The 26,451-nt window shown below is 39.6% G+C and overlaps 1 protein-coding gene across 1 annotated transcript in view; it reads right to left on the reverse strand.

Moving 5' to 3' along the window:
* The window catches only part of Zswim5 (zinc finger SWIM-type containing 5), a 103,881-nt gene that overhangs the window by 32,225 nt on the left and 45,205 nt on the right, over positions 1-26,451 (reverse strand). The window contains exon 2 of the mRNA XM_041652771.1: positions 1,676-2,032. Coding sequence (XP_041508705.1) covers positions 1,676-2,032 — 357 coding nt within the window. The remainder of the gene's footprint in view (positions 1-1,675; positions 2,033-26,451) is intronic.

Genomic DNA, 26,451 nt, shown 5'->3' on the forward strand with positions numbered 1-26,451 from the left:
GTGTGATAGTCTGGGTCTTCCTCTGGGTGACAGGAGAAGATAAAATGGAAGGGGTATCTTTTATAAATAATTATTAATCAAGCCACAGCTGAAGTGTAAAATGAGTTAAATAAGAAACATCACGCCATCTCTAATTTAAACTCTGATGGTCTACTATTACTAAAAGGTGAGTCCACTCTGTGAAGCATTTCGGGAACTAGCTTTTTCTCATGAAGCTTTATGACACATGTCCTGAGGGAGCTTTTAGGTCTGAGGAACAACGTTCTTCCTTCCCGTCTTTCTCTGTCTGTCTCTGTCTCTCTCCTTTGAGTCAGGACTCATGTAGCTCAAGTTGGCTTTGAACTTGATGTGAAGTGAGGATGACCGAGTTCTTGACTCTTTTGGCTTCTACCTCCAAAGCAGTGGGACTGCAGGTGTGGCCACTGTACCCAGCTCTTTTCTTCTTTTCTCTCTTTCTTTTTTTAAAAATATATTTAACAACCTAAAGCTTTTCATGACAGTGAGACACATCTGCTTCTTCTTCTTTTTTTAAAAGATTTATTTATTATGTATAGTGTTCTGTCTGCATGTGTACTGGCAGGCCAGAAGACCTTACTTCAGATGGCTGTGAGCCACCACGTGGGTGCTGGGAATTGAATTCAGGACCTCTGGAAGAGCAGCCAGTGCTCTTAACCACTGAGCCATCTCTCCAGCTCCCAGATCTTTTCTTCTTAAATATCTTTTGAATTATTAAAGTAGTATATACTTATATAGGGACTAGACCAAAGCATAAAACACCTGTCATTCTATCAGTCATAGATTACGACTCTTTTAGTCTTTTGCTCTGTATACACAGGCACATATTTAAGTGTGTGTACACATAGTATTTTTTTGTTTGTTTTGATGTATGAGTGCTCTATTTGCATGTATGTCTGTACACCAGAAGAGGGCATCAGATCTCACTGTAGATGGCTGGGAGCTACCATGTGATTGCAGTGAATTGTGCTCTTAACTGCTGAACCATCTCTCCAGCCTGAGTATTTTCTTTAATTAATAAAGTTCTATTTTTAAAATTAACTAAATTCTATTTTTATTCCAGCTCTAGGTACTGGATCAGGTCCTTGCACATGCCTGGCCAGTGCTCTATCACTGACCTACATTCCCAGATCTTAAACATTTGTTACAATATAAATTATGAAAACTGTAGAATCTATAGTAAAAATCTATAAATTATTACATAGTGATTAACACTGTAACTACCGACCAAGTCAAGAAGTAGAATGCTACCAACACCTCAAGCCAAATATCTATAGAGTGGAAATGAACTGCTTTAAGAAACTAAGAGTTAATAACAGCTGTTTGGACAGAATGAATTGATTAAAGTTAAATTATTACAACACTAGAAAAATTCCAACCTCGTAAAATACAATAAAGCAACAAGATAGAGAGTTGCTTTATTTGTTTGTTTATTTTATTTTATTTTATTTTTTCCAGACAGGGTTTCTCTGTGTACCCCTGGCTGTCCTGAAACTTACTTTGTAGACCAGGCTGGCCTTGAACTCATAGAGATCTGCTTACCTCTGTCTCCCAAGTTCTGGGATTGAAGGCATGTGCCACCATGTCCAGAGAAAAGTGTTGCTTTCAATGGTTGTGAAAAAGGTAATTTTTTTTAAATCAAGAAATGTTATATAATTACCGTTCACTTGGTTGATTTCTGAGTTGGAGGACAGAATTTCATCTGCCAGCTTTTGTGCAGTAGGAAGAACTTCGGTGTGGTGTGCTGTGATTAAATATTGAATAAACTTCTGTAGCTGGTCCCTATTCATCTGGAAAAGGGTTTCTGAGATAGGAAGACGCAGTTTGACTTGCTCTGGTTTACGGATTCTGTAGAGTGAGAGAGCTACCACATGAGCACAGTAGAATATGTCCTTATTCCCACAGCCACAGGTCACGGAAGTGATTTTGCATCGATCGAAACTGATTGCAACTTTGTAAGTCACTGCTGGTTCAGAAGCAGTGGCTGGTTCAGTTACTGTGCCGCTCAGATGGAAGCCTAAAGAAACAAAGGAAAACATCCAGTTTAGAGAGTGTCAGGAAGCTTAAGGGGTTAGTTCACAGCTCAGTGAGACTCTCCTCTACAGGTAGTGAGATGTGTCTGGATAACACCAAGCTCAGTGAGCAAAAGTTATCTACTGTCTCGAAGGAATACACAACCCAGGGATACAAGACTCCTTTATCTTGGAGTGAATCTCTTGGACTAAGGTAAAAACTTTTAAATATACTTTTGTACATATTTTTTTGGTGGAAGGATAGTTTATAGTTTTCATTACAGTCTCAAATGGTTAATAAAGAAACCCTTAAAAGTTAAGAACTCTTGTAGTAGATTTGACTCAAAGTGGTGCTAAAGACAAGCCCACAAACACTAGTACAATCTAGAGTAAAGTGAGTGCTATAGATGAGATAGAAAAAAGAATTCCACTATGTTCAGCTAGTCCGGATTTATCCCATGCTTTTTCAGACCTAGCTGAACATAGCGGACAATGAGGAATACTGAGAATTCAAGAACAATTGCAGTGGGTTTTTGATCCTACTGCACGTACTGGCTTTGTGGGAGCCTAGGCAGTTTGAATGCTCACCTTACGAGACCTGGATAGAGGTGGGCAGTCCTTGGGCTTCCCACAGGTCAGGGAACCCTGATTGCTCTTCGAGCAGATGAGGGAGGGGGACTTAATCGGGGGAGGGGGAGGGAAATGGGAAGCGGTTGTGGGGACGAGGCAGAAATCCTTAATAAATAAATAAATTTAAAAAATAAAAAAAAAGAAAAAAGAATTCCATAAGGAAGAATAACTATGATTAAGGACATTTCATCTTTGAAAACATACAATTCCAAAATGATGACCATATGGAACATCCAAAAAGCAAGAACCTAAGAGAACTTGGTGCAAGTGTACCATATGGAACTACATCTCTATTCACAAGGCACATAACACCAATAACTGTTAAATGCAGAAAGAACACCTTATTGTTTTTTTTTTTTAAACAAGGTGTTGGGTAGCTTAGGATGTCTCCAACTTCATATGTAGTCAAGCTGACCCTGGAATCCTGATCCTCCTGCCTCTCTTCAGCTGGAATACAGTGTTCTCTTAACAAAAGTAGTAACAGAAACATCAAACATTGCCCAAAACGACTTCACAAAACTTCCCAGGTATCTCTGTGGTGATTCTTCACTCACACTTTCCTCCATGGCACATGCCGGCAAAACCAAATCAAAACAACCTTATGTATATCATAAGACCATGCTACTTACCAGCTAGCCCAATGCCCAAGAACCATAAGCTTTTAAAAGAGCCTCTTTACCAGTTGTAGAGCTTGAAGGATGTGGGATAGATTGAGGAGAGGTAGTTAAAAGAACATATAACGTTTACTCCACTGCTGGTTCCAACAGGCCACAAAGGCCAACATCCCAATTTCTTTCCTATAATAGGTCTGTGTTTTTATGCAAAGTAATCAGGAATGGTGGACATGTGCAGACTTGTTTTTAAGAGAATACATAAATAGTCTTCAGCTCCTCTTGTATCTCTATCACATCATATACAAGTTTAAAGCAATATTTTAGGGGGAGAAGCAGAGGCAGGCGGATCTCTGTGAGTCTCTGTAAGTTCAAGGTCAGAGTGGTTTACATAGAGAGTTCCAGGGGAGTCAGGTTACATGGAGAGACCCTGTCTCAAACAAAACAAAATAAAACAAACCCTACAATCAATTGCAAAAAACAAACAAAACCCCAGAACTCTCAAATACTTTAGTATTGAGTGGACCCTGAATAAAACTGAAATACTTTCAAGGAGTTCCTGTTTAGTTTTATAAGTAGTATATTTTCCCCCAAACCACAAAGCAAGCTCTGATATTAAAAGAAATGTTTTACTTTAAATTTCTATCCCAATCTGTGATTTTATACTCCTTCTCTATCCAGATCTATCTTGTTTAGAAAGATAAGAATAAAGCTATACCATAGCCCATCTCCATTATATACACAATGGCTCTGATGTTTCAATTTCTAGGGAAATCACTGGCCTTTAAAGATTCCTTTATGCTATGGCCTCCTACAAGGATACCCTCTTGTGAGCATGTTACACTTTCTTTACCTTCAACATGCACCAAGAATCGCTTGGACAAGAACCAGCAACTCCACGGTGGCAGCACACTCCTGTGACAGCAGCACTCCAGTCACGGGAGAGTCTGGGGCTAACCTGGGCTGTACAGACACAGCAAGATTCTGTCTCTAAAGCAAAAATGAAAAACCATCAAAATGTCCTCACAGGGAATGAACAACCAAGTGTTTGGAAGAAGTCCTTGCTAGAATTTGCTGTGCTCAAATATGCACCAAACACTGTTTATTAAAAACCCATCCATGGCTTGTGGCTTGTTCTCATCATTAAAAAGCTGCAGAAGCTGGGTGGCAGTGGCAAACACTTTTAATCCCAGCACTTTAGAGTCAGAGGCAGGCAGATCATTGTGATTTCGAGGCCAGTCTGTTCACAGAACTAGTTCTAAGACAGTCAAGGCTACACAAAGAAACCCTGCCTCAAAAAATTAAAAAAAAATTTGGAGTCCAAGAAACAGATTTAACTCAATCTTGAATTAAATAGGAAATACTAAAGACAATTTTTCCATTTATATATATACTATAATATAATAATAGATAATATTGTATATATGTGGTGAGATTTCTTTTTTCCAAATAAGGAAAATCCTATATTCTACACTGCTTAGCTCAAATATCACTTTGCATTAAACCACCTGGTACCTCAAACTGTTGAATGATTAAATGAAAAACGTTAGCATTTATGCCTGTGGTGAGCTTGCATTCTAGTTTACAAGAAAGATTTTGTCCAGAATCAGATAATAAAGACCTAAGAAATAATCATTTCATTGATTGCCCAGAACAGTTATGTAATTTGCATGATTATAGTAATGAGAACAAAAAGTTAAATGACCATAATTTCTGAAATATCTTGGGCTTTAAAAATTAGGAATAATAGATGTATAGTGATTCTTTCAAATCAGTGTACTTCCCAAATACAGCCAATTGCTTAGTAACCCCCTCTTTCCTGCCAGTGCTAGGGATCGAACCAGAGCATTAATGCACTCTACAACTGAGCTGCATGCCCTAATTAGTTTTTTTTATTGATCAAAATAATTTTTAAACGGTAACACTTTTTGAACATGAACACATGCTGGGCATTTTATGTTGTTTTTTTATTTATTACGTGTGTGTATGATGGGGGAGATGTCATAGTCGTGTGTAATCAGAGGATAACTCTTTGGAGTCAGTTCTCTCATCCCACCTTTATACGGGCTTTGGTCATTGAGCTCAGGCCCTCAGCTTTCATGACATGCGCTACACCTGCTGAGCCACCTTTCCAGCCTACTGCCCCTTTTATTGAAAAATCACATAATTTCCACATTATTTTGTGTTTCTGGTACCTATATAGAGACTAGCACATCATAAACATTATACAAATGTTTACTGAATACAACCGTTTTTGAACCCTTTAATGTCTCTCACTGGCCACAGAACAGTGGAGCATGTGTTGGGACCTTCAGTCTCTGCAGACGTGCTCCCCCTCCTCAACACACTACCATACCAAACTCACTGAGTGGCTCTACCGTGGGAGGGTTTCTCCATTTTCTTTGCCTTTATGCCTTTATATGTGAGATTCCCCCTCTTCATTTTCCTCAGCTCACAAGATGTTTACTATAGGAGCCTTACCTATGTCTTCGGACACCTAGCTAAGTGATTTTTCAGGGTGCTCATTTGCATTAGTTTTATCTTTATCTAAGCAAATGACTATCAGTGTAATTAATAGCTTTATGTTTGTCTTTTCCCTCTAGATTGTGAACTCCTTGTAAACAAGGGTTTGTTTTCATCTTTATATTTTCAGCTGGCATATTGTAAGGGCTTAATAAGTATCTTTTTATAGATGAGTGAATAAGTGAACACTAAATTGAATCTCTACATATTCATATCTACAATTCACAGAGGGTTAAGTATATTTATAAAATTTCCAATTTTGTGATTAAAACATATCAGCAAATTAAACAGTTTTATTGGGCTGGTGAACAAAGTAACAAGAATTTATATACAGAGTTAACTGATAGTCTTCCCGTCTCAGCGCAGCTGCTGTTGGAGTTGCAGTGGCTGCGGACACGACATCTACCAGCCCTCTGGGGTGCTCCCCAAGAGTCCCGTGCCCTCAGTGTGGCTTGGCTGTAGGTGCCTGGGCTATCAATGCAGGATGTGAGGGAAGAGTTTTCAGCAATGACTAAACCAAAGCAAAGCAAAGATTCTGCTCCAGCGGAAGGCTCAATCGTCAGATCCCACCTGCACAGAGAGAACCAACTAACTCCTCAGGGCTATGTTCTGACCCCCACATGGTACTGCCACACGTGCATGCCCACATTCTCTCCATCTCTCTCACCCCACAATTATTTATTTATATACTTGTTTATTTATTTTTTTTGAGACAGGGTCTCACTATATAGCTTTGGCTATCCTGGAACTATGTAAAATGGACTGGCCTCAAACTCAAAGAGATCTGCCAGCTTCTGCTTCATTTTATTTATTTATATATTTTTTGTTTTTTCTGAGATAGGGTCTCTCTGTAGCTTTGGAGCCTGTCCTGGAACTAGCTCTTGTAGACCAGGCTGGCCTCGAACTCACAGAGATCCGTCTGCCTTTACTTCTTAAGTGCTGGGATTAAAGGTGTGCAACACTATGCCTGGCTCTATAATTTTTTTTAGTTAAAAAAAAAACAAGCTATTTTATTAGCTGACACTTAGCACATGCTAGAGTATATTGTGTTTTCCACATGTTAACTAGTTAAGCCCTCAGAACAGTGTAATGCCTGTTCTTTTTCCTCTCAGCTCAGAGAGATAGAGGGTGCCATTCACATCACACAGCCTTCTTGAGCACTGGCGGTCTAGTTCCAACCTGTACTGTTAGCCATGACAGTGAATCTGGTACTACTGGATCTGACAGATGCATTCAAACTTTATAAAAGTAATTCACAAGCATAATTCTATAAAGACAAGACTCCTGCATCAATGACAAGTCAGTAAACTCTGACATCTGTCTGGTTTCCTGGGCAACCACTCTATGCAACTGTAACTATCAAGGGCTTTGCAACACTCACAGAAGGAATGAGATAGGCTCATGACCTACAAGACAGAGTCTTAGCACAGCACGTGAATCATCTGCGTGGAGTTCTAAAGGAACACTTCTCTGCACCGCCCTCTGACACCATTCAAAGGCCTTTGTGTTTCTGAGTGGAAGAAAAGCTCGGGCAAAGCCTGGGCAATTAAAACCACTTTGCTCACTGCTCTTTTGATTCCCCAAGGCCTCTAGGCAGGTGCTAACGCATGAAAACCAATGTCATTTCAGCTGATGGCAAAAAAGGAGTGCTGTGATTTAGTAAAACGATTATATAGTTTTAGAAAATGTTTACTTATTTTTTACTTATTTTTACTTATTTAATTAATTTATACATTTTACTTAATTTATATACTTTATTTATAATTTATTAATTGCAAATATGTGTGTGTATGTGTATATGCCTGTAGGTGCATACATGCCACAGCATGTGTGTACAGGTCTTCTACCATATGGGTCCCAGGGAAAGGAACTCAGATCCTCAGACTTGGCAGGCACATTTACCTGCTGAGCCATCTTGCTGTCTCAAAAACACATTTTATTTTCTTTTTTTTTCTAGACAGTGTTTCTCTATGGAATCCTGGTTGTTGTTGAACTCAATCTGTAGATCATGCTGGCCTTGAACTTAAAGATCTGCCTGCCTCTGCATTCTGAAAACTATTCTTAAACTGAGCACAGTGGCGCATATCTTTAAGCCCAGCACTCGGGAGGCAGAGTTACTTTCTTTTTTAATCTGTGACCTAGAAAAACTATAGCCATGAGAACTCTGAAAACCCCAAGAACAACATTTGTAAAATAACTAATTTCCGTCTTAGAAAACTTAACTCCCAAGCTTAGTGGCTAATACCCACACAAGGGCACAGGAACAGCTCCGGAAAGGAACAGTAAAATACAGTCAATAGCTGAGTTAGGATTCCAATCTCAATTCCTTTTTGCCTCAGTTTCTTAATTATGCAAACAGATATAGTGCTCAACCAGACTCATGTGAAAGTGCTTTGTAAAGAGCACATTTCCCCGAATCACCACTCCATAACAATCCCAACGAGCCTGGGCCAGAGCCTCTATAAATTCCCAAGAAGCAGATGGTGCCCACAGATTGGATCAGGGTGTGGAAGATAAAGTGAGGAGCAGTATTGTTATTCAGGAATACAAATGATGCTGCCCGTTACTCTGAAAGCTACTTGGTCTGTTTGTATTAGAGAGGTCACCCTAAGCTTCTCAGAGCAGCTGAGTAAGCTGAAGGGCCCTTCTTGCTGCCATCTGCTCCCTTCCCAGACTCCTCTGACAAATCAAGAGGGTTTCCTTACATTAACCTCTAAAGAACAGCTATGGCTCCTTTCTCAGCATCAGCTTTAGAAGGCAGCAGTCTCTGCTCTCTGTATTAGCAATCAGAGTAAAGAACAAAGCCTCCCAAGTCCAGGCATTCACCTCTAGAGATAACCTTACATCACCCAGTTTTCCAGTTTTTTTTTAAACCTGCAATTCAATAAAGGAATTAAGTGTATGTTTTTAAAGTTTCCGTTTTCTTTAGAAATTGTTTTTAGAAATATTTATGTTAAAAAGAAAAAAAATACAAATTTATCTGAAAAATTTATTTAGATATCTAACATACAGAAGACACAATTAACACAGTAATTTCACCAGGCATGATGGCACACACCTATAATCCCAGCATTTGGGACATTGGAGACAGGTGATCAGGAGTTCAAAGTCATTGTCACCATCAGCTACATAGTACATTTGAAGCTAGCTTGGGCTTCATGAGACCTTGTCTCAAAGCAAAACAAAAAAAAACCCAACATAAACATTTCAAATAGTAATTTTATTTTCATGATAACCACTTTATGTTGTAAGAGCAAGTTACATTGCATACTGGTGGGTAACCGTTCAATTTAGAACTATAGATCAATAATCTCTTTGATACACAGGTTTGAAAGAAACTATCAGACACCTCAAATAGCTCTCTGTAAAAACAGTGTGCACGGGATCTGCACCAGGTCCTCTGTGTGTGTGTATGTATGTATGTATATATATATATATATATATATATATATATATATATATATAGGCTTCTAGTTTAGTGCTTTTAAGGGATTCCTGAGTGTATGAATGAGTGGGTTTCTCATTCTTGTGCCTTCTCTTGGGCTCTTTTCATTCAGTTTGTCTTGTCCAACTCTGATGTGATAGTTTTTATTTTATCTTCCTATATTTTATTTTGTTGTATTTTCTTATTATCTCTTAAAAGTCTGTTCTTTTCTAATGAGAGACAGAAAGGGAGTTGTTGGAGGAGGCTGCCTGTTGGTTTCTGGCTGCTCAGCAGCTCAGACCCAAAATAATCAAATCACTGCTTGGCCCCCTAGCCCTAGTTTCTTATTGGCTAACTCTTATATATTAATTTAACCCATCTCCATTAATCTGTGTATCACCACATGGCAGTGGCTTACTGGGTAAAGTTCCAGCGTCTGTCTCTGGTGGCGCTCCATGGCTTCTCTCTGATCCCGCCTCCTTTCTCCCAGCATTCAGCTTAATTTCCCCTGCCTACCTAGTTCTGCCCTGCTATAGGTTCAAATCAGTTTCTTTATTCATTAATGGTAATCACAGCATACAGAGGGAAATCCCACATCACCTACCATTTTCTGTTTAAATAAAAAAGGTTTTAACATAGTAAAATTACAAATAACGAAACAGTTATCAAGCAAGAATTATAGTTACAACATTTATATCTACTTTATTTTTTATCATAACTAAGGAAAACCATAATATAACTATCTATTCTTCAACTCCATCAAAGAGTCCAGAAGGATATAATATTACCTAAGTAAACAGGAAGTACATTGCATGCAAATTTCAAAACTCTAGAATTGACAGAGAAATCTCGCTGCCTGGACAGTCACCCAAAGTTCTTCTATATTGTTGGGACATCCAATCTTCAGCCCACAGGCCCATAGTATCCAGCAGACTTTTCCATGAAGCAGGAAATTTCAAAGACAGTTTGGCAGTCACTTTCTTCTGTGTCTTGCAGAATGTTTAGCACACTCTTTCATGAAGCAGGAACCCTGAAGGACCATCTCACCTTTAGGCAAGTTTAGCAGTCATTTCTCTGTGGGTCCTGCATGTCCAGTTCATCAAGCAGTCCAGGAAAGAGCAGTTGTTTTGCCCAAATTGCTAAACAAACTGCATAAGGAGCCTCTTTGATGCCCATCTTCCTCTTGAAGTAGATTGGTGCTACTAAGAATAGATGTGTCTCACTGTCATGAAAAGTCCTAACTTCTTAAAACATTTTAAATGCCATGTTCTGTATTCTTTGAAAGGTTTGAAGAATGCCTGCTCATCTGAAGTACATATCTGTCCATCTAGAAAATCTAACTAACATGACTACAAGCTTGACTATTATAGATGAATATCTATTAGCCTATATTTCTTAATTACACATTACATTTTTAAATGAGCTCGACAAACATAATACCTTAATCAAGATCAGAAATACATAAATATACACAGAATAACAAAACTGACCTTAAATTTGTATCAATAAACCAAAATCAATACCAATGCAAATCTCTATAGCATCTACCCTTTTAAATGTAAACAAAAATTTATAAAGAATATTTGGGGAGTTTGGGCATAGTTCTGTCCAAGCTGCTTCCTGCTGTTTATTGGGTGAAGTAATTTTTTTTTTTTTTTTTTAGTTTTTCAAGACAGGGTTTCTCTGTAGCTTTGGAGCCTGTCCTGGCACTAGCTCTTGTAGACCAGGCTGGCCTCGAACTCACAGAGATCCGCCCGCCTCTGCCTCCCGAGTGCTGGGATTAAAGGCATGTGCCACCACCGCCCGGCTAAAGTAATTTTTTGAGGGGTGTTAAAGGTGTCTTTTCATGGGATCTTGGTCCATCAAACCATATTAATCTGGAAGGATTCCACAGGTTCTCATCCTCTGTGGAAACAAAAGAAAAACCTCTTTTCCAAAGCAACATATCCTTAGACCCATATTCTGAAGTCAAGGTACCTTTATAATATACATACTGGTTTAGCTTAGCAGCCCATACAATGAAATACCTCTCTGTACTTAGCTCCTTCACAGTCAAAAAATGCAAGGAAAACACAGTAATATACATAATCTAGACTCTCTGTAAATTTTCCATCTTTACGCAGCTTATTTTTCTTTACTTATTTAATTGATGACTGTACTGTCTCTTTAAAGACTTTACGTTTTTTTTAAACCATTTACTTCTTTTTATGACTGTCTATATTCTTTTTCTTCTCTCTCCCAAGCCTACTTACATTTATCCAACACTGTGACCCACTTAGAGATCTTTTCCATTTGTCTTTATTGTGTATTTATAATTATTTTCTGACCAGAAGTGCTCCTTAAAATGTTAAGCCTTGGGGCTGGAGAGATGGCTCAGTGGGTAAGAGCATTGCCTGCTCTACCAAAGGTCCTGAGTTCAATTCCCGGCAACCACATGGTGGCTCACAACCATCTATAATGAGGTCTGGTGCCCTCTTCTGGCCTGCAGACATACACACAGACAGAATATTGTATGCATAATAAATAAAATAAATATTTAAAAAAAATGTTAAGCCTTTCTCATGAACTTAAGCTACAGCTTTACTAGGGTATATACAGTACTTCCTGCTTGCCCTGCCCAGCCCAGCATGGTTCTCCCCAGAGAACCATGTACATTGCCCCTTTTTTAGGCACACACCCAGTCTATGTTGCCATTAAGCAAGTTGTAGCACTCTGCTCACAAAACCCCATTTAAATGCTCCATAGCCGGACCTCCAGAAAGAGTCAGAGTTCACACTGGCAGCATGGCCCAGAAAGCTGGTATTTCAAAACCGCAGCTTTTTTTCTGCTACCACTGAATCAGGAAAACCTCTCTTAAAGGAGCCACAGCATGCCACCAGCAAGCAAAGCCCATTCAGGAAAATAAATGCAGCTAAACTTTGTTTTTTGGTGTCTAGAATTTTTTTCCAAGCCCTCTAAGGTTTTACATGGATTTAGTCCACCACATTGGCATGCCAATTTGTTGAAGGAGGCTGCTTATTGGTTCCCGGCTGCTTAGTAGCTTAAACCCAAAATAATCACACAGAAACTGTATTAATTAAATCCCTGCTTGGCCCCTTATTGGCTAACTCTTACATATTAATTTCACCCATCTCCATTAATCTGTGTATTACCATGTGGCAGTGGCTTACTGGGTAAAGTTCTGGCATCTGTCTGATGGGGTTACATGGCTTCTCCCTGACCCCGCCTCCATTTTCCCAGCATTCAGTTTAGTTTTTCCTGCCTAGCTAAATTCTGCCCTGCTATAGGTCCACATCAGTTTCTTTATTCATTAATGGTAATCCCACATTAATGGAAATCCCACATCAGGAAGTGGATCCAGATAGGAGGTAAGGTGGGAACTGGGAGGAGTAGAAGGAGGAGAAACCATAATCGGGATATATTATGTGAGAAAAAGAATCTATTAAAAAATATCAGCATGCACATGTACTAGGCATATACATTGCTAAAATAGGTGTTACAGTCCAACACTACCACTTGGGTTCTCTGTGATTGTGTGTGTGCCCCCCCCCCGCCACCAGCCTGGCCTCAAACTCCCTATATAACTGAGGAAGATCTGAAACTTGTGTGTGTATGCAAAACAGACACAGACAGAGACACTGATACCCAGATACCCAGACTCACCCACCCACAGATACACACACATACATACACACACACACACACACACACACACACACACACACACACACGCACACACCAGACTGGCCTAAAACTCCCTAGGTAACTGAGGAAGATCTTGAACTTTTGATCCTCCTGCCTCTACCTCCTAAGTGCTGGGATTACATGTGTGTGCCACCATGCTCTGTCCATTCAGTGCTGCAGACAGAATCATGGTTTGTGTATGCTAGGTAAACACTTTACCAACCGAACTACATGCCCAGATCCCTAACTAGGTTCTTATTCAAACAAACACAAAGGCAACATAGAATGTGATCTTATTTCATAAACCATCCTGCTCCATCCAAGAGTCTACATCAATAGGGTAAAGGGTATTAAAAAATAAACTGCTTTTCAAAAGGAAAACAATATACATAGCTACTTATTTATTTATTTATTTTCAAAATAGCACTTCTCTGTGTAGCCTTAGCTGTCTTGGAACTCACTCTGTAGACCAGGCTGGCTTTGAACTCACAGAGATCTGCCTGCCTCTGTTCCTGAATGCTGGGATTAAAGGTATATTCCACCACCTTCTGGCCACATTTATTTTTTTGATATGTATTTATTATATGTTTTTGAATGTTTTCTCTCAGGCACATATGTGCACCATGTGTGTGGCTGGTGCTATGGAGTTCAGAAGAGGGTGTTAGATCCCCTGGAACTGGAGTTATAGATGGTTGTGAGCCATCATGTGAGTGCTGGGAACTGAACTCAAGTCCTCTGTGAGAACAGTTCATGCCCTTAACCACTGGGTCAGCTCTACAGCCCTCAGGTTTTAAGCATTACATTTACTTAGAAGCTAAGTGCTTGGTGCATACCCATAATCAGCACTGAGGCTATGACAAGAGGATCCTGAGTCAGAGACCAGTTCGGGCTCTACTGTGAGACTCTGCCTCAAACAAAAGAAAACTCACAGAAACCATATATATAAAATGTGCGTGTGTTTAGGACAGTGTCTGCCATACCAGTGTACTAAAAATGTTATTTCAATGTTCTGACAACAACTCTAGCTTCCCCCTTATTTTCATCACATTTCCGGACACCTCATTTCATGCAGATTCTAGCCTCAAATGCTCTAAAGAAAAATGCCTATGCATAAGTATCACTTGAATTTTAATTAAGTTCTTATGAAATAAAAGCATAATTTTAAGATGATTTAACCCTCGTCTTTTCTAAACTCCATGACATGTTATTTCTAATATGGCCTTTTTAATATGGAGATGAATGCATATCCCACATAACAGTCTTTATTTCAGGGCTTCATACATGGTAAGAACAAAATTCCTAACATTTATAGCATTTTGGTCAGGGCTTCATCGCACCCTCTGGCTCTCTATTCTTTTGTTCCATCTTACAAACTGACCTGTGTGGGGTAGCAAGAATGTCAACACAAATTCAATTAGGACAATCCTTTTCATTCTGTTAGAAATTGCAGCAAAACCACTTCTTATACTCTGCATAGTAACCTGATTCCAAACAAAACCAATCAGATAAAAGGCATTCTCCTCAGGTTTTTACTGGGGTTCTGAATGCTCACATCATTTGGATGTGAGCAGTGCTTCACAAAGAAAACCACCAGTGTTAGCAACTCCTCTGAGTTAAAACTAGCACTGCACAACCCCATCAACTGGCCAGCAACTCCTTCCGTTCTCTTCCATGGCTTTTTAAAAAGTTAATTAATGAATTAATTTATCTTACAGGAATGCTTTGCTGCTCTAACCTCAACAGCAGTGAACAATGTTAGGGCAGTGATTCTCAACCTGGGGGTCAAATGACCCTTTCACAGGGGTCAAATATGAGATATTCTGCATATCAGATATTTACATTATGATTCATAACAGTAGCAAAATTACAGTTGTGAAGTAGCAACAAATTAATTTTATGATTGGGACCACCAATCAGCTCACAAATCACGACAGGGAGACTTATTATTAGTTATGAATGCTTGGCCTTATGCTATGCTTGTCCCACTGGCTCTTATACTTAATCTAACCTGTTTCTCTTCACCTACGCTTTGTCTAGGGGCTTTTTACCTTTCTTTCATTCTGTATGTCCTACTCCATGCCTGGCTAGCTGGCCCAGGCATCTCTCTTTCTCCCTTTTGCTTTCTCCTCTTAACTCTCTCTCCCCACCAGCCCCAATTCCCTCTACTGCCTAGCTATTGGCCATTCAGCTTTTTATTAGACTAATCAGGTGCCCTAGGCAGGCAAGGTAAACAGTAACACATCTTTACATAATTAAACAAATGCAGCATAAACAAAAGTAACACACCTTTACATAAATATTCCACAACATACCACAACATGAGGAACTGTATCAAAGGGTCACAGCATTAGGAAGGTTGAGAACCACCTGACATAGAAGTTCTTTCTCATGTGCACTACTTCTTTAGAAAGAGTCCTTAACACATTTTGAGAAATCTAAATGGTAAATGTAATTTTTCTTTTAAATAACTTTTTAATGTTCATTTTGTGTGAATGCAGGAGGGGTAATGAGCAGGTGCCATGAGGTGAGTGTCAAGGTCAGAAGACTATTTGTGGGGATCAGTTTTCTTTCTACTATGAGGGTCCCAGAGATCAAATTCAGGTTACCAGGCTTGCTAAACCAAGAGCCTTTATCCACTGAGCCATCTCATTGATCCCTAAACTGTGGGTTATACATTTACAGTTCTCATGTTCATGCATTTTTGTTTCATTTTTAAACTACTTTTAACACTTATTCATGGGGAGGTTATGTGTGTGTACATGCTACAGCCACATGCAGAGGCTAGAGAAAAGCTTGTGGGATTCTGCTTTCTCTTTCCACTACATGGGTTCCAGAGATAAAACCCAAAGCTGTCAGCCTTGGTGGCAAGCACCTTTACCTGCTGAACCACCTGCTGGCTCAATTTTCTTTAAAGGAAGTTTAAATTTGATCATAAAACAGTCATGAATTAAGCTAAAGTACAATTTGCTCTGACCTGATTTCAGAATGACAAATTAGAGCTCCAAAAATACATGGGCAATGGGGGAAAAAGGAACTCAGAAAAGAGGTGGAGCCTCAGACTCACTTATTGGAGTACCTGTGGGAAAAGTAAAAAGTCTAGATAAAGTTTCCTCCAGCTTATTTATGTCTAGATGTGAGAGTATCTCCAAACACAGGAAGGAGTTCCTAAGGTCAAGAATATAAAGGAGGGCTGGTGAGATGGCTCAGTGGATAAAGATGCTTGCCAAACAACTTTGCTAACTCAATTTCAATCCCTGGAACCTACATAAAGGTGGAAAGAGAGAACTAACTCCCTCCACACATGGGCTGTAGCAATGCATCCCTACAGTAGTAGTAGTAAGTTTTAAAAATACAGATGTTTTTGGTGGCAAAGATATGCAGAGTCTTAACGTGAATGGGAAGACTTTTATTCAAGAGGTAGCTAATGGTAAAAAGTTCAGACCCACAGAGATCAACAACAGATACAAGTATTACACCAAAATATTATGCAGGTAAAATATTAGCTTTTTCCCCATGCATAAACAGTGGGAAAAGAAAGCAAACCAGATTTTTAAAAATAGAAGGAATCCTAAAATGTAATGATCATTTGAGAGAATGATACTGAGAGCGATACATCAATGCCCGTTATAATTTTTTTCAGGGTGGAAAGCTGTCTTAATGACACAAACAGGGGGCAGTAGGTGTTACAAGGTCAAGAACAGAGCTGCTGGTCAAGGCTTGGGTGAGGGGAGCTTTGGGAAGATTTCCAGGCAGTAGTGATATTTACTTGCTAGTCTGTGGAGCTGGAGATCACACCTAGGACCTTGTCTATGACAGGCAAGTGTTCTACTACTGAGTTACATTCTCAGTAGGAAAGATGCATCATTTGGCCACCAACAAGAGAAAAATTATATATGGAGACAAACACAGTAGGCAGAGTGCCCAGGTAAGGTGCTATGGAAATGAGGATAAGAAGTGGAAGGTTACACACAGAAAGGAAATGGCAGTGAGAAAGCCTGGCAGCAACAAATGTAGCACAGTAACTGTACTCGTTTTCCTTCACTGCTGTAACAATTACTAAAAACTTGGTGGCCAAAAACAACACAAACATTAATTTATAGTTTTGGAAGTCAGAAGTCTGAAGCAGGTTTCACTGGGATCAGGTCAGTGTCATCAAAGTTATATTCCTTCTGGAGGCTAGAGGGAAAATTCTGATCCTTGCCTTTTCTGTGGCTCATGGTGGGAGTCAGTTCTCTCTATCATGTGGGTCCCAAGGAATGACTAAGATAGGTAGGCTTCGTGGCAAGCACCTTTTACAGGCTGAGCCATCTCACCAGCCCTCTACAGGAATTTCATAATTAATTTATTCTGAAGCTTGCTTGGCTTCTCACTAAATTACACTGAATCTATACATCAGCTCGGAAGAACTGAAATTCCACCAAATAGTGCTTTTTTATTTAAGAAAACAGACTGTCTCTAATATTTAGGTCTTCGCTTTAACTCGTCCTGTAGTTTTCACATTTATGAGCTCTTTTGCTCATAAATCTTGTTTGGTATTTGTAAATGATATTGGACTATAATATAAATTTTACAGATTTTTATTGCACACATGGGTGTAGACCTGCCATGGTGAACATATGGATGTCAGAGAAGCTTTGTAAAGTTGAGTCTCTTCTTTCACCTTTAGGTGGGACTGAATTCAAGTTACAAGCCTTGAGCTACAAGTGCCTTTACCTGCTAAGCCAGCTTGCTGACGCTAAATACCAATCTTCGAATATTCACTGCTAGTATATACAAATATAATCGAATTTTATGTATTGATCTAATAACTTGCAACCTTACTAAATATATTTATTAGTTCTATTAGCTTTGTTTCTAGATTCCATTGGATATATTTTATATAGGTGTGTCATTAGCAAATTATAGTTTTACCTTTTCTTTCCCAGTTAAAAGTCCCTTCCCATTACTTGCCTTATAATATTGTTTAGAACATCCATATAATATTAAATAGAAACAGAGAGCAGAAATTCTTAATTTTTTACATAAATATTTGTTATGTATATAATGTGTACGTGGGGGTGAGGAATATATACATGCTTGTGGTGGCCAGACGGCAACTTGCAAGAGTTGGTTCTCTCCTGCTGCTAGGTAGGTCCCAGGGTCAAACTCTGGTGAGCCCTCTCACCTAACTCTTGATTTTGAGGAGAAAATGTGAGCCCCTTGAGCCACACAAGTGGCCAGGCTCCTCCTGCAAGGACCTCTACTACTTTATTACCACTACTACTCTTAATTATTACCACCACTACTCTTAATTATTCCAAATGCTGAACCCTGCCCCAATCCTACAGAGTAAATCCCAATCTAAGGACATGAAATCCCACCAACCTTTACCCTGGAAAGTTCCACCCCCTCCCAAGAAACTCTCTATATAAACCCTATATCCAGTTCACTTTGCTGCTGATTCTTGCTCAAGCAGAGGCAGCCATGCTCCTGGTTTTTCCCCTCCTGATAAATCTCTTGTGCGAGGTTTGTTGTGTGGTGTGACGTTGTGGTATTCCTTGGTTCCTGGCTGCCAGGAGGCCTTTCCATCCAAGCTGTAATATTACACTGGAGCTGTTACTCAGATAGGCTCTCCTAGTGCTTGCACTTCCCCTCGTGATTTAAACTGCACTGGGACCCTATCCCTCTTTTCCAGCTCACTGACTGGTCAGCTCCCATTTACCAGCAGCACTTAGGTTAAGTTTCCCCTTTGGTCGGTGTAACTGTTTCCTGAGTCTGAGGAAGTGGCTGCTGAGTGTCCAGCACCCCTCTGGTACTCTTGGAGGTGGAGGTACCACCAGCCATGGTCTTTAAGGATAGGCTGACCCTGTTGACCTGACCCATCCCCCTACCCTTGGAGCTGCAATCCTGAAGTTTCCTTTGGACAAACCAGACTATTGTACCCCTTCCTCCCTTCTTCTCCCACCATCCCCCTGGAGCTGCCCATAATCCTATAGCTCCTTTAGGCCCTCATGGTTTTTGTGATTCCCTGACCCTTTCTTGTGGATGAGACCCCTCTTTTTAGAGTTCGGTTTTTGTTCTTGCTTTCTTGCCTCTACAAAAGCCCTGGTACTCTCTGCTGACTTGGCCAGGCTAAGTCTCTGACCCACTTTGAGTGTGGTGATGATCCACTGAACAGCCTGGTCCTTGTTCAGTTCTCCCTGCATCCTGGGAACGCCAATGACTACAGGCTGCAGTGACATTTTCCTTTTCTCTCATCCATGGGAACATGTCTTCCATACCCTCTCATTCCCCCTAAGGATGCCTCTTAGAAAACCTCCAGCCTCTCCAACTGACACCTGACATGGAGTCGTAAATTTATTCACTTTTGCAATTAAATTGGACTTCAATACTTCTTAGATAATCAATCCAAAGTGCCACCTAATGGCCCGTTATATCCTAATATTATTTGGGACCTTTACAAATACTGTGAGCAATAGGAGAATGGGAAAGTGATCTCTCCGTTTCCTATTTCTCTGTTCTAAGCCCTATTTGGTTTTGTATAGTCACCCCCTCCACCCCACAAGGCTGTGTAAATGTCCTGTCTTTTAAGTTAGCATAGATGGATCTGTACGTTTGTTGCAAAGTGGGAGGAGCAAGACCTAGCAGGAGGGGAGGAAAGCAAAGGGATAGTTTAGCTACAACATGCACATGTGCAGAGGTCAGAGGACAATTTGTGCAAGCTGCTCTCTCCTTCCACCATTTGGGTTCAGGGCATTGCGCTCACAGTGTCTATCGGCCGAGCCATCCTGCTGGCCAAGGCACAGTGAGTTATCAATGACAATGCAGTTGAAGTTCATCTAACATCTACTGCTTTTGTGAAAGTAGAGCAAGTACTCTTTTTCCCATTCTTCTCAGAAAGCATATATTTTGTAAAAGCCTAGAACTCCACATTAAAACAAACACAAAAAGACCCTGAAATGTAGAAAACAGAGATCAGGCTAGCTAGATCTAGATCCAAGAAATATCAGATTGTTAGATGTCTGAGTTTTCTTTTTTATCCTTCATGTACCTCAGAACTGGATATAAAGAAAGTGGCAACTCAGAAATGTTCACAGATACAGAAAAAAGTGTCGTTGTGGTTTTTTTTTTTAATTTTGCTCTTAGTAGTCAAAAAAAAAAAAAGAGGGAAAGAACAGACTAGTACAAAGTACTTAAAAACGATACACTCTACTCCAGCCAAGGCCAGCAAAGGCTATGTTAGGCTTTAATAAAGTACCCCTACTGCAGTGTGTGTCACATGAATCTTACTGGTGGTGACTCACGACTTCACGGCACAATGGTAATGAGGCCTTTTGCTATTCCACACCTAGTACCAGCAGAGGCCATGAAGCAAACAATGAGGCATTTCTGCTCTTCTAATTCAGCATGGGGACAGCTCAGCGAGGAATCAGGACTCTACAACCACGTGCAATAATGAGCTCCTCTCCCACTTCTGCTGCTGCAGTGTCAGAGGATGCATTAAAACAGAGAGGTTCATATAAAACCCGGACTCTGACTCACTGGAGGAGTGAATATCTAGTATGCTACATTCCCACACCACAGTCACATCCCTCCAAACATATCCACACACAATAAAAAATGACGAAAGTAAGTATTCAGTGTTTTATAATGCTCCAAATGTCTAGGTTTCAATGGAAATCGGCTGTGTCAAGAACCAGGAAAAATCTCAACCTGAATCAGAAGATAATCAGTAGATATCAACACCAAAATGACAGATGTTAGATCCTATCAAAGCTTTTTAAAACTTTATTATACTTTTATTTATTTTGTGTGCATATATGTATGGAAGGGTTCAGGAATGTTACTGCACACAAGTGTAGGTCAGAGGACAACTTAGGGAAGTCAGTTCTTCCTTCCACCATGTGAGTTCTGGGAATGAAGCTCAGGCTGTCAGGCATGGCAGCAGGTGCCTTTACCAGCTGAGCTATCTTGCTGACCTCTTAACAAAAGGAACCATCATAAAAAATATTTCAGCAGGCAATTACAAAAGCACTTGAAACACATTTTTAAAAGACGAGGAAATTGTTAGCAAAGAAATATAGATGTAAAAAAACCAAGTTGAAATTTGCAAACTGAAAATACAATCCTGAAATAAAAAAATTCAATGAATAGACTGAACACTAGGCTAGCTGGGACAGGAAAAGAAGCCGGTGAAACAGAAGACAGAGTAGCAGAAATTCCCCAATCTAAAAAAAAAAAAAAAATAGATGGAAAAAAAGACTGAAAACAAAACAAAAAATAACAAATAGAGACTCAGGATCTCAGAAAATAACAAAAGCTCTAGTATCCTTACACTCCCACAAGGAGAACAAACAAGGCTGAAAGTACCTGAGATGATCATTGAAGACTTGCTGAATCTGGGCAAAGACATAAACTCACAGATCTAGAAAGATTAGAGACTCCTCAGAAGAGTCACACACAAAGAAGCGAAGCACACGCCATGCACATCCAAGTCAACTTCTTGAAAACTATGTCCCATTAATCAGATTTTCTACACTGTGTGTGTGTGTGTATGTATGTGTGTGAAGATATCAGATGACAACTTTCAGAAGGCATTTTCTGTACACAAATGACAGATATGCAGAACACGACAGTCTTCCCTGAGGCTCGAGAGAATTTACTATAGAAAAGCACTCATCTGTTTTGTTCATTATTTGCTTATGTAATCCTCACAGTGGCTCTTGTGAAGAGTGATGTCTCTCTGATCTCTTTCTCAGCCCATTTATCATCTGTGTACAGGAGGGCTGCTGATTGTTTAGAGTTAATCTTGTATCCTGCGACATTACTGAAAGTGTTTATGAGTTGTAGAAGTTCCTTGGTTGAATTTTTGGGGTCACTTATGTAAACTATCATATCATCAGCAAATAGTGAGAGTTTGACTTCTTTTCTTTTTTGAATCCTTTTGATCTCCTTTTGTTGTCTTATTGCTCTAGCTAAAACTTCAAGTACTATCCTGAATAGATATGGAGAAAGTGGAAAACCTTGTCTTGTTCCTGATTTTAGAGGTATCACTTTGAGTTTCTCTCCATTTAGTTTGATGTTGGCTGTTGGATTGCTGTATATTGCCTTTACTATGTTTAGGTTCCTTGTATCCCTACTCTCTCCATTTGTATATGCAGAACCCAAGGCACTCAAGGTCAAGGGACAGTTACTAAGTGATAGTCAACATTTGAACCCAGGTTTGATGCCAAAGCCTGTTCCCTTTATTTTATTTATCATTATATATATGTGTATGAGGTGTGTGTGTGTGTGAATTTGGACACATGCATACCCCTGTGCTGATGTGGAGGTCAGGGGACAACTTTTCAGAGTTAGCTCTCCTTCCACTTGGGACCCAGGGATTAAACTTAGGTTGTCAGGTATCTTGGTTTTCTTTCCAGGTGATGTGATAAAATGCCCTGACAAAAGCAGCTGAAGGGAGAAAGTGTTCATTTTAGCTCACAATTCCACATCAGAATCCGTCCTGATAAGGAAGTCAATACACTAGGAGTTCGAAGCAGTTGGTCATATCTGCTATCATAAGAACAAAACAAGTATATGCATATTAGTAGTCTGTTTCCCTTCTTTTCTACAGTCCAGGATACCCTGCCTAGGGAATGGTGCCACCCAGAGTGGGCAGATCTTCCCACGTAAATTAATATAATCAAGATAATTTCCCACAACATGCCCAGAAGCATCTCTCAGGTGATTCTAAGTTCTGTGAAGTTGACAACCTTAACCATTACTATGACAAGCAATTTTACCCACTGAGCCATCTCTTTCCACCTTGTCTCAGGGATTGACCTCATCAAGCTTGGTGGCAGGCATTTTTTTTTTTTTACCAACTGAACAATCTTGTTGGTCCCTTATGAATTTTTATTTTTGTTTTTGAGACAGTTTCTCTGTGTAACAGCTCTAGCTGTCCTGGAACTCTCTCTGTAGATCAAGTTGGCCTCAAACTCAGAGATCTGTCCACCTCTGCCTCCCAAGTGCTGGGATTAAAGGTGTGCAACACCACTGCCAAGCCCCTCATATTTTAAAATTAAAATCTAGATTCTGCAGCTGAGAAAAATACATGATATCTGCTTTCTGAGTTTAATTTATTTCACTTAACCTAATATTCTCCAGTTTCATCCATTTGACAATTTCATTTGTTTAATTGAGGCAAGGAAAGGGGCTGGGGATGATACACAGAACACTTTCCTACCAAGCTCATTCAGATTTCAGCCTCTCTCTCACACACACAAATCCCTAAACAATGGAAATAGACACAGACTAGTTCATTTCTATATCATCCTCGTCAAACTAAAGCAATCCTTTCCTCTTATCCAAATTCAATTCATTCTTCTTATCCTTCTTGATAAAGTTTGATTAGTTCTACATATAGTTGATTATCTCAAATGATATTCATTTCTCCTTTTTCTAAATATTTTGGCTATTTATTATTTATACCATATAATCAATGACATTCTGCCACATTTCACTAACTGTGCTTGAAAGTTTTAGAAAATATCAACCGAGGTGGACAGCGATCATTCAGCAGTTAAAAGTGTATCCTACACTTTCAGTAGTGGCTCCCAGAGTGACTCCCAGAACCTGACTACAGGCTCACAACTGCCTGTAATTCCAGCACCTAAGAATCCTTAAACTCTGAGAGTACCTCAACACACACACGATTCAATTTATACAATATCTAAAATCACAGAATTATAGGACTAGAGAATAGATTACGAGTTAGGTGTAAGCAGCAATAGGACAGGAGGGCCTGAGATAGAGTTTTGTGCTGTCCCCAGTAGCAGTCTGGGTTCTTTCCAGAGACCTCTCCTCAGATTCTTGTCTTGCAGCAGAAAAGAATTGTAGGATGATCCAACATGAAAAATAACAATTATAACGTATTAATAAGAAATTTTTGTTGTTATTTGTACGTGTGTATGTGTGTTTATCAAACTCATGCTTTGTGTCGGCTAGTCAAGTACCTTATTACTGAGCTACATATTAAGGCTCTAGAAGAAAGTTTTAATGTAGTTTTAAGCTTGGGGCAGCAGAAAAGGTGATGAGGAAGAAGCAATCAGGAAGAAAAGACACACCCAGTGTGGGTATGGGCTTCTCATGAGAAAGTACATATAAGTATCTTAGTAACAGCTACACATAAGATTTTGCTGGCTCTCAAGTTACATCTCAAAGGATTGCCAAGGGACTTAGATTACAGGGTAGTTTTGGATGTGCCTCAGATAGATAGGGTCGTTATCTGAACAGGAAAGTAATGGGTCACCAGGGTTGCACAAGGGTTAAGACATGCCTTTTAACCATGGGGGTTCTAGAGGGATTCCTAGAAAACTCAAGTTGACAGGTAGGAAAGGAGAAGAACCCATATCAAAGGTCACCTATGTCTCAGTCTTAAGCATGATTCGTTGTTATCTTAACACTCTTATTGGAAACATTTGTCTAAAAAGAAGACAATCTCTATGAAGGTGACCTGTAATGGTAATTGTGCTAGACTTCTAGCTTCTCAGCTGGTGAGTGGCTTCAACAAGATTCTGGGTAAGGGTCTCTTTTCCCTTTCCTTGTTCCCTTTATTTTATCTGTCTTTGTCTTGTCTCATATGAACTGGGGGAAAAAGAGTTATGAGAAATAAGTGACTATGGTTGTGAGACATAGGTTCTTCTGGTAACAGAAATTAGTTGTATTTTTAACTCTATCAATATCAATATCCTGGCTGACATTCTCCTATAATTTTAAGGTGTGTTACTATTGGGGAAATGAAGAAAAATATCTCATATTAATTATTTTAAAAGTTTCCTTTGTTAATGCATAAGTGTATGTGTGTGTGCGTGTGAGAGTGGGTGTACATATGTGTACAAGTAAGAGGACACTCTTAGGTATCACTCTCAGGAATGCCACCTGCCTTGTTTGAGTCCGTGTCTCCCCTTGGACTGGAGTTCAATGGTTAGGAGAGACTGGCTAGACATTCCCAGAGATCAGCCTGTCTCGTCTGTTCCCGGCTTAGGGATTACACACTCAGTATTTTTACATGGGTTGTAGGGTCCTCCATGCTAGCAAAACAAGCACTTTTCCAACTGAGCCACCACCCCAGCCGCTACATTACTTCTAAAAACTGTAAGTGCATTTACAAACATCTCAAAATAAAACCTAGTGGAAAGTATATAATGCTTATAAAGATGAATATTATATAATATTCCTAAACTTAGTCATCTGGTGAACTCATAGTTCACAGGGGGAAAACAATTTGAATGAAAACCATAATTCATCAATGACAATAACTACCAATTATTATGAACTCATTTTCTCCTCTTAAGAACTGTCAAGCAGCAGGGCAGTGGTGGTGCACACTGTAATCGAGGCCACCCTGGTCTACAGAGTTAGTTCCAGGACACCCACGGCCTCACAGAGGAATCCTGTCTCAAAAAAAAAACCAAAACAAGCCGGGCGGTGGTGGCGCACGCCTTTAATCCCAGCACTCGGGAGGCAGAGGCAGGCGGATCTCTGTGAGTTCGAGGCCAGCCTGGTCTAGTTCCAGGACAGGAACCAAAAAGCTACAGAGAAACCCTGTCTCGAAAAACCAAAAAAAAAAAAAAAAAAAAAAAAAGAAAGACTCAGTCTCAGAAAACAGGATTGTGGCCACTGAGGTGGCTCAGCAGATAAAGGCGCCCACCACCAAGCTTGGCAACCTGAGTTTGGTCCACATGGAGGAAAAGAGGACTGACTCTCCCAAGTCATCCTCTGACCTCACTCATGCTGTGGCATGTACGTGTGCACAAATTTTTTAAGTGTAATAAAATAGCTTTAAAGTAGTAAAAATATCTCAAATTTCTTATTTTAATAGGGAGAAAAGTGAGCCTTAAAAGTTCTCTTTTATTGGTTTCATTTTAATCTCACATCTGTGAAATTTACATATTTTTCTTATTTGTTAATTTGTATTATGTAAATATATATAGTATGGCTTAATATGGCATTTAAATGAAATTATTACTGTAAATATTGGCCCTTCTTTAGAATGTTGGAATAATGCCTCAATTTACATAAAAATTCAGTTCTCTGAAGTTGTGTCAATCCCAGATTCCTTGGACATAGATGATTACTCCAATCTTTGTGTCCTTTATATGTTCCATGTAACTTTAATATCACTTACTAGCTGTAATCTGAACTACTCTTGAATTTGTTCATCTATAAAATGATAATAGAGACTGAGTCTTTCAATGAGACCTATGGTTCTTAGCATTTAGGCTAGGCAGGCCTGGCGGTGAGCTCCAAGGACTTTCCACCTTCTCTGCACTGGGATATCACCACACCTGCCTTTTTATGTATGTCCTGAAGACTGGACTCAGGTCCTGGCAAGCACTTTACCAACTGAGCTATTTCTCAATCCTTTGTTTGTGGTTTTCTTCTTGTTTTTGTTTTGAGACAGGATCAATTTATTTCAGACTGGCCTTGAACTCACTATGTAGCCAAGGGCAACCTTGAACTTCTGATTTTCTTGCCTCTACGTCCTTAGTATAGGATCACAGATGTAGTCCACCACGACTATTTATTC

Source organism: Microtus oregoni, unplaced genomic scaffold, assembly GCF_018167655.1.
Source record: "Microtus oregoni isolate MIOR12 unplaced genomic scaffold, Mior012 000005F_ref0000423, whole genome shotgun sequence".
In the NCBI taxonomy this organism is placed as follows: domain Eukaryota; kingdom Metazoa; phylum Chordata; class Mammalia; order Rodentia; family Cricetidae; genus Microtus; species Microtus oregoni.